Below are 9,782 nucleotides of genomic sequence, written 5' to 3'. Positions count from 1 at the left end.
TCTTCTGTCTTGAAGCTAGAAGTCAGAAGAACCTAGGATCTCTCTCTTTTTTGTCCATCTTGATGCCTTTGTCCCACCCAGCATAATGAAGAGAAACTCTCATACAACTGGCCCTTTGAGCCAAGGGTTATAATTATATTAGAGATTCTGTCAAATCTTTTGCTAAAATCTAGGCAAACTATATCTACATCTTTCCCCTGATCCAGGAATATTTTCAAAAAAGGATAAGAGATTAGCCTATTATCACTTGTTCCTAATGAATCCATGTTGATTCTTTATCAATCAATCAATCAATCAGCATGCATTTATGAATTTTCTACCACGTGTCAACCACTGTACTAGGTGCTGCAGATACACAGCAAGAAATGAAACAGTTCTTTCTCTCTAGGTTTATATTCTGTCAAGGAAGCAATACGTGCATATATAAGCATTAACCAAATGTATATAAAACAGATCTACAAAGATTTTCTTGGAGGGGACTCAAACCTGTGGGGGATCAAGAAAGGCCTCATGTAGAAGGTAGCCCTTGGGCTATTGTTTTGAGAAGACTAGGGATACCTGCATTCTTTTCTAGGTGTTTCCTAATCATTTGTTTAAAAACATATTCTTGAACTCAGAGGAGTGGGGTGGGGCAGTGGGGCTGAATTCACAGAGACTCATCTGCATGAGTTCAATCTGGCCTCAGACACCTCCTAGCAGTGTGACCCTGGGCAAATCATTAACCTTTATTTGCCTCAGTTTTTCATTTATAAAATGAGCTGGAGAAGGAAATAGCAAACCACTCCAGTTTCCTCACTAAGAAAACTCCAAATGGGGTCACAAAGAGTCATATACTACTGAAATGATTGAACAATAACAATTATCATAAAACTTCCCTTGAGACCCTATGAGTTCCACATATATAGTAAAAGTGCATTAAAACCTGTCTCTAAATCTTTCCGCCTGTAAGACTCTGGTTAAGTTACTGAACTTCCTAGGACCATGGTTTCCTCCTATGTAAAATGAGGGGGTTAGATGAGATGACATCTTCATCTCCTTTTGGATCAAAATCTATGGTCCTATGAGCTATGTGCTTTTGGTAAATGTTTTCTTTTTTTTCTGGCAACCCCAAAGGTTAAGAGTCCTGTTCGAGTAATGTTAGGAGGCTAAAGGTTTCCAGATCCATTGGCATGTGCTTTGCAGTCAGAAGTCAGGGGCTATTCCTAAAGGCCTAGTTAGGTTAGCAACAAGGAAGATGTTTCTGACAAGCAAGGTGATCTGGGAGCTGGCCCAGATATGCTCTCTCCTATCCATGTGGCCTTGAACAAATGGCTTCACCTCTATGGACCTTAGTTTCTTCATCTGGGGATAGAACTAAGTTCCTTCTAGCTTTAAATCTGTGTTGTTACAGTTGTGTATGTGCATAAAAGGGCAGGGTTTTATAAGGCAATGAACTAGATCACGGCAAGGAAAACAGAAATGCTTTTTTATTCCACTACCTACATATTTCAGGTGAAAATGTTTTTGGAAGGTACCATCTTTGGGAATTGTTTTCTCAGTTTGTTTCTCTTTGTCTCTGTATTCCAGGAGCCTAGTTCAGTGTTTAGTTCAACATAAGTGCTTATTAAATGCTTGGTTAATTGAACTGAAAGATTCTTCATATGCAGCACATTGTAGAATTTCCATTAAGAATTGAATCTTAAACAGAGGCAAAGTAATGTCTCAAAGCTCTGTGTTCTTGATCTTGATTTCATGGTCAGACCTTCATTCTTTCAGCATTATACAGGGATATTCCATCTTAGAAAAAGGTTGTATACCAAAAGTTCACTTTCAAGTAAGTTATTTGGAAATTGAAACACATCTTCCCTTAGAAATTATGTGACAAATATTATAAATCAGGCTAACTAGCAGAGCAGTATCTTAAGGACTGGGATGATTTGATTTTTGTCATTGTATCCCCACAGACCTGGCACAGTACTTAACACACACATATACCAAATTCTTGATAGTTGGTTAATAGTACCCAGAAGTCAATTTAACCAGAAATATATCTGAAGTATTTCTATGAGAAAATGCATGAGGAGCTGGCAGTTAGAATGCCAGGAGTTCATGGCAGGGATGGGGAGTCAGGAAGGGTCGGGGAAGGGGACAATAAGGAGGCTGGGAGTATTTAGGGCAAACTTTGCCTTTTTTCAAAAAAAAAATTCCCTATTAGAATGGCCTTGAGGACAGGGATTATTTCTACTTTGTCCCTGTATGTCCAGCAAGCTGTCACACACTTTACAGATGCTAAATAGGGGAGCTAGAGGATAAGCTAATATTGTTCCATCCTTTTTTTTTTGGAAGAGGATCAATGACATCACAGAGTAATGTCTTGACTTTCCAGTGAATTGGATTTAAGTGAGGTAGAGTTATACAAAGTTGGCAGAATCATTCTGTCCTCCAGAGTCAATAAAGTCCAGTGGCAAGACAAAAGTCAAGATGACTGGGACACAGTGGACGACCTTGCCGTTTTCCCGGTCTGACCAAGTGCTAAGCAACTGCTTCATGGCCTTCTTGTGGTTTGGAACAAACTGGTAGGGGTAGGTGTAGGAAGTCTTCACATGCTTGGAATAGACATTCCCCTAACTCATCCGTGGATCTGAGGACTATTGGTAATCCTCAAGCTAGTTTATCCTGTCTGCCAAGATGGTTTTACAAGTGTGTGCTTCCTATGCTACAGATTCTTGGAGTCACAGGTGAGAATATATAGCTATATAGGATATCTCTCTATCATTTAGCTAGGGTTGTTTGTCCTTTCATTCTGGAAGAGGACCATGCCACCAGGAGGGTGATGCCATAACTTGCAAATGAATTGGACTTAAGTGAGGGAGGGCTGTTCAGTCACCAGCCTCACTTTCTCCTCTGAAGCTATCTGGGTCCAGTGGCCAGATATAGATCAAGACAACTGCAGATGGCCCACAATGCCATGACTTGTAAGTGAATCGGATTTGAGAGGGAGAGCTGTGCAAAGTCACCGGCCTCCCTTTTTCCTCTGGAGCCATCTGGGTCCAGTGGCCAGATATAGATCAGGACGAATGGAGATGGCAAATGGGCATTATAATAGCAGCATCACACTTCGCAGAGTTGTTGTGAACATCAAATGAGTGTTGGATATCATTTCATTGGCATAAGAAGGGGATGCTCCTTCTATCAAAGCAGGTCTCCATCTCTGTAACTTGAAGACTTATCTAGAGCCCCTAGTGGTCAAGTGACTTCCCCGGGGTCGCCAGGCCACCAGAAGCAAAACCTGAAGCCAGGCGCTCTCCGAAGTATGCAACGCTACCGCTTTCCAGGTTCCCCCGGTTAATCTGGGACATTTCAGTACAGCTTCTGCGCTTCAGCTTTCTCATCTGCATGAATACCAGCTGGCACCCGGAGGTCCGTCCAGGCTCTCCTTTCATCGCACTTACCGGTCTCTAGCACTCTTTCTCCCCTGTCCCAAGGCTGGCTGCTTTCTAACGCCGAGCCCTAGCCGGCCCCTCACCACACTCAGTTCCGGGGCTCCACGACACCCCGTCTGCAGTCCCGTCACAGCGCACACACTCTGCCGAATCCCTTTGGAGGGCGGGGACGGGGGCGGGAGGTGGGGATGAGCGGTCCCCCCCCTCCTCCTAAAGCCGGACAGCTGTCCCTGCCGAAGCTGCCTCCTCCCACCAAGGGGCCCGGGGGAGGAGTGCAGCGCAACGGTCTAGAAAAGTTGGAGAGGCGCGGACTTGCGCGGGCGGGGCGGGGCGGGGCAGCAGCCGGGGCCCAGCTGCAGGAGCAGTCCCAGGACCCGGCGCAGCTGCATCGCGTGCGGAGCCCGGGGCCGGGCCGCCCGAGCCTCCCGCCTTCGCGGTTGGCAGAACCCCTCCGGGGCGGAGGGCGTGGGCTTCTTCCCGGCCGTCCGCCCGGATTTGGGACGAGGGCGGGGCCTGGGCCGGGGACGGCCCCGGCTCGGCTCCCTTTGTCCTGCGGCGGAGCTCCTCCCGGGCTGAGAAGCCGGGGCTCGGCCGGGCTGGGCTGGGCTGGGCCGGGCCGGGCTGCGCTGCGCTGTCCCGGGCTGCGCCGCTGGCGGAGCCGAGCCGAGCCGAGCTGCGGAGGCCGGAGCGCAGCCGAGCGGCGGCGGCGGCGGCGGCGTCCCAGGCCGGCCGGGATGGGGGCCCGGGGCCGCCCGCTCTGCCTTAGGCTTTGGCTTTGGCTCTGGCTGCTGCGGGGCCCCGGGGTGCCGCTGATCGCCGGGCCGGCCGGAGCCCAAGCCGAGGAGCAGCCCTCCTGCAGCGGAGCCTTTGACCTCTACTTCGTGCTGGACAAGTCAGTGCCAAAGCCAATGCCGTTGCCAAGGCCGATGCCGCTGCGGCTCCGGGGCGGGTGGGAGGTGCGGGGGGTGGGGTGGGGGTGGGGGAGCTTGCCGGGCGGTCCGGTGTGCGTGTGTGAGTGCTGCCGTGCAAACGGACTGTTGCATTTTCTCGGACGCTTCGTTAACGGCCTCTGTAGTCCTAAGTGCTCTCTGGGTCTATGGAGGGCGGGGCAGTACTTGGCCCGGTCGGTTCGGCCAGCTTTCTGACCCTGAGATCACTGGGAAAGTGAGGGGTGCTCTTTGGCTGACCTGCGGGGCCTCCTGTGCCAAGCGAGCGTGGGGTCAAGGTGGGGGTGGGGTAGGGAGCCTCCGCTTCCTCGCTTCCTGCTACAGCCCCTTAAAGTTGATCAGTTTGTAAATTCTCAGCACTCAATCTTCCCCAGAGACACATCAGAGTTTAAACCCGAGGTGTTTCTTGTCTCCTAGCGGGAAAAGCAAGAAGATAGATGGGTTGATAGTAGAGAAAGATGACCTGGGTCAGTACGGTTAGTGGACAGGTCTGTCTCCTGGAAAGAGGAACTAGCAAGTTTGCTCCCTAATCCCCGACTAAGCACCCAAGGGAAGAGGCCCTCACAAATCGAAGTGATGTGGCTTTGAAGCAACAACCAGTTTGAAATGTCAACATGACAAGCCTATGTTTTGATTCCTTCAAAGTCACATTCTAACTGGTTCAATTTGTTTATTTTCAGATCTGGAAGTGTTGCACAAAACTGGATTGAGATCTACGATTTTGTTAAACAGCTTACCGAAAGATTTGTGAGGTATTTCCATTTCTCTCTCTTCATAGAAAATAGCAATAGAACGTTGCTAGAAAGAGATAGTTAAAAGGATTCACGAAGTAGAACTTTATCTAAAGGAATTGGTGACAACTCTTTTTCAAAATATTCATTTAATTGATTTTGATTTCCAGAAACTTTAAGACATATTTGAACTGGATCCACCTATCGCTTTCCCTGACACTCACTAAAGAGACAGAGAGGGGAAAAGAAATAGATTTATCAATACTTTTTATTAAGATAGAATGGGTCTTTGGTTATTCAAGATTTTCCACTGGGTAGCAGAAACTTGGCTAAGATTTCTGTGGCAGCATCTTCAATGCTATCTCAAATGGCTTTTCCTTTCCTAGTTTCCCTTTGTTTTATATTTAATTTACATGTTTTAAAATATTTTATCACTTAATACATTTCTTTTCACCAGTTTTTAGCATGTTAGAGTTTCTAAATGAAAAGAAAAAGCATGTTGAAGAATGTGTTGCTAAACAAATACCAAAAAAAGGCACTTCTTGTGTGTCTGTTGAAAGAAAAGATTTATGTTTACATGATCTGTGGGTGTGTTTAACTCTTAAAATTTAACTCTTCTGTATATACCAGTAAATTGCACTTGTAAGGAATAACTTCTAGAAAAAGCATTGCTATTAAACCCAGCTTTTTCATTAGCTACAATGTAGTAATTTTGAAAAAGGGTAACTTCCTAGTATCGTTTCTTCCTTAAAAGTAACCAACAAAACATCCGATTTGGTTAGGTTTTCCCCCACCCTCTACTATATGCTAAGTAAAATTCAGTAGGCAGCTGGAACTTTAACCATCTAATGGAAAGGACATGAAGAGGAGCTGTATCATTAAATATTACTTCCTTCATTCTTGTTAGTCCAAATGTTTTCTGTAAAGCAGGCTTGGATGATCAAAACATTTTGAAAGTCATTTTGCAAGTAACTTCAAACAATCTGTAGAAGCCTAGGAAATCTATGCTTTCAGTTATTGGCAGCAGATCAGGCTGTCCCTGTTAAACAATGTATGCTTGTTGCTTGTCCGTGAAAAGTCATCTACACTTCTGCTTTGGAAAGCCAACTTTAATCCCTTTTTTTTTTTTTTTTTGATCAATTTCTGAAATACAATAAAGTGGCCTTGTGGAAATGCTTGAGAAAATGAAATAAATGGATATTTCTTTCAAAAAAGAAATCTAAGAAATAGATCTCTTGACTCAGATGAAAAGGACAAGTGAGCATTCATGGGATCATAGATGAGAAGTTGGAGGGGATGTCAGGACATAAAAGGGAGCAAGAAGGTGATCTAGTCTGAACCTGTCATTTTCAGATAAGGAAACTGGGGCCCTGAGAGCGTCAATGGATACTTAAAGTCATACAGACAAGTAAACAGTAGAACCAAAATTTAAGCCCTGTCTACAAATCCAATATTTTTTCAACTTTCCAGACCTTATTCTATTCGATAATAATAATGTACTTATTTAGCACTTCTAACAGAAAGAGCATTTTTCTTTCCATCAACCTGAGAGGATGAAAATCCAGATCTTCTGCCTGCAAACTTAGTACTTTCCATCACACCAAGCTTTGATCCCTATTAAGAAGCAGCTAAAAGTAAGCACCCAAGGAATGATAGAATCAAATGAGAATCAGACTTCAATCTAATCCCCAGTTTTCTTCAAAACATTCAGCTAAAGTGCCACCTTCTACATAATGGCTTTCCAGATCTCCCCAGTTTTAGCATTCTCCCTCTTGAAATGACTTTGTATACACTTTGTAGTAATTTAACATGTATATGGGAGCATCTGGAATCAGAGAACCTGCATTTGAATCCCACTTCTAAAATGTACCATACATTGGCCTAATTTCTTAACATCTGGGCGTCAATTTCTTCATCTCCAAATCAGGGGTTGGACTAGATCACTTACTTCTAAGGTCTCTTTCAGTTTTGAATCTATGATCGTATATTGTATCCTCGCTCTCCCCACAATAAAATGAAAATTCTTTGAAGGGAATGACCTTTTTTTGTCATTGTATTCCCAATGCCCAGCGCTGTGTCCTCATATGTAATAACTGCCTATTGGATTGAAATGAATACTCTTTGTGAGAGGATGTCCTTTTATGATTTGAATTGGTCTGGAAATCAGACTTCTTTAACATAGAGTCCTTTAAAGATACAACACCCATTTCCTTAACTCTAACCATCTGATGCATTGTAGAAAGGGGATGAGAACAGACTATGCTAAGAAGATAAAAGATTGCTAATGAGCATATCTGAATAATTAAGATGAGTTATTGAATCAGTTCACAACTTTCGATTTTCAGTAATGGTTTCATGGAGTCTCTCAGATGTAAGAATCATTCTGTGAAATGTGGTTCCTACTGTTGGCTAGATGTAAATGATGGCAAGAATTGTTTCCTGTGGGAAGCATAATTGCTGGGATCGGGAAGACTGGAATAGTGTAATTAAAAATGTGCTTTGCACTTTTCTCTCATATTTTTTCATTGTGGTATTTAAATGTTTTATTTCAATGTTCACTTAAATGTGAACAATTCAGGGAGGATTTTGTGAGGGTACTTGCTAGCATTTTAACTGTATAGTCCAATTTGTTTATTGGTCAGGATTGAGAATCACTGGTAATGTATCAGATGAAACTGATAGATTATTATTAAAAAGCACTCCGAGAAGAAAGCGTTTCCAGCAAAAGAATTTGATGGTGGCGTGAATTATTTTTTCTAGTGTAATATATTTCTGAGTACAAGTCTATAGGTCATAGAGAAATACTGGTTGCAGAGAAGGGTAAAACATAGCCCCATATAATTTAGGTGATGATAGTAACACAGTTTAAAGGTATAGTTGAGGGGAGGTGAAGGATGTAGGGTTGGGTGGGAGTCATCAGGGGAGAGAGTTCTCCACTGACAGAATTTAGCAACCTTTTAGACCTTAGACTCTTAGAGATTTGCCTGGGGCCATTGGGAGGTTAAGTGACTGTGAGTTAGCTCGTGGTCCAGCAGCTAGTACACGTCACAAGCAAGCCTTAAACCCATTTCTTCCTGTTTTCAAGTCTGGCGCCATGTCTCTTCATTGTCCATTTAAAAGACCGGAATCATTCAAATTGTTCAAGGAAGCCTGTTTAAATGTAAATATGTATATATGCATATATGTAAAATATGTAAATACATACACATTTAAACAGGTTTCCTTGAATATTATATAAGTGTGTATGTATATGCATATATATGTACATACACACTGTGAATGTCAATCCTATATTATTACTTCTTTTTCAAATATCTAACCATCTGTTTTCTTGTTTTTCAGCCCTCGGATGAGATTATCTTTCATAGTGTTTTCTTCCCAAGCGACCACTATTTTGCCATTAACAGGAGACAGGTTAGTGAACTATCATTTCACTAGAAAGCTTTTTAGTAAGGAATGATCTTAGTAGAATAATTGATGTTTCTAAATAATGATTTAAGCCTCTCAGTGGAGTCAAGAAAATGCTCTCTCATGCCAATTATTTGTACTAATGGAGAGAAAAAGAAGTATAAATAATAATGAAATAACAAATAATCTCAAAATCTTATATTTAGTTTTGGAATTTTGTCTGAGATGTTATATCACTGGCTATTCTTCCTTTTCCACATCTTCCCCGTCTTGTCCCCTCCTCCACACACACACACACACACACACACACACACACACACACACACACACACACACACACACCTATATACTCCTTAGTCATACCTTTCCTTTTTTTTCCCTCTTAACAAACCAGTAAACCAGACCTAGAAGGGTGTTTGTAGAAAGCAATCCACAGGTGGTTTTGGATAATCCATTGTTAATCTAAACCAGATAGATAATACATTTTAAATTAATTAAGTTGATTGCAATCATTTCAGAAAAAAAGATGAATCAGTGAATATTATCTTACTCTTAACCCAATTTATGCTGAATGTAGTCTTGTTTGTATGTTAAGTTAAGAAGAGCTTAGTTGCTATTTTTAAAAAAAATACAAGGAAAAATTCTGCATGAGATTTAAAAGGTATGACTTTCATATAAACCATAGGCATAATCTTTTTTTTTTACTTCATTATGTTTCCTAAACCAATTGATTCATTCGAAGCATTCTAGATTTGGTTATTTATGTTCTTTGAGTTCAAATTACGTTTATAATACACTTTTCTATATGATTCATTAATTGATTTAGTATAGCTTTATATTTTAACTTTTATATTATCATTATTTTCTCAATCAACAAGCATTTATCTTCTCACCCTCCCACATCCCACCTCTTCCCAACTGAACAACAAAAAAAGAAGAAGAAAACTCTTTTTAACAAATGTGCATCATTAAACCACACTCCCACATTGGCCATATCCAAAAAGTCTGTCTCATTCTGCATTATGAGTTCCTCATTGTCAGGAGGTGAATAGCATGCTTCATCTTCTGGCCTCTGGTATTGTGTTCGGTCAATATATTAATCAGAATTCTCAATTCTTTCAAAGTTGTCCTTTTTTTAAATCATGTTGGTTTTATTGTATAAATTGTTCTCATAGTTCTGCTCACTTCAGCTCATAGAGATCTTCCTAATGTTTCTCTGAAAATGTACGTTTTGTTTTTTCTTATGGCACAATAATAGTCCATTCCATTCATTT

General features: G+C 42.0%; 1 protein-coding gene across 1 annotated transcript in view; it reads left to right on the top strand.

Moving 5' to 3' along the window:
- Positions 1–4,208: 4,208 nt before the first annotated feature.
- Positions 4,209–9,782, top strand: part of ANTXR2 (ANTXR cell adhesion molecule 2) — a 210,424-nt gene continuing 204,850 nt past the window's right edge. Inside the window, exons 1-3 of the mRNA XM_027854470.1 lie at positions 4,209–4,314; positions 5,050–5,121; positions 8,443–8,514. Coding sequence (XP_027710271.1) covers positions 8,450–8,514 — 65 coding nt within the window. The 5' untranslated portion in view covers positions 4,209–4,314; positions 5,050–5,121; positions 8,443–8,449. The remainder of the gene's footprint in view (positions 4,315–5,049; positions 5,122–8,442; positions 8,515–9,782) is intronic.

This window comes from Vombatus ursinus, unplaced genomic scaffold, assembly GCF_900497805.2.
Source record: "Vombatus ursinus unplaced genomic scaffold, bare-nosed wombat genome assembly UNPS02010461.1, whole genome shotgun sequence".
Classification (NCBI taxonomy): Eukaryota; Metazoa; Chordata; class Mammalia; order Diprotodontia; family Vombatidae; genus Vombatus; species Vombatus ursinus.
This window is presented reverse-complemented; position numbering and strand designations above follow the sequence as displayed.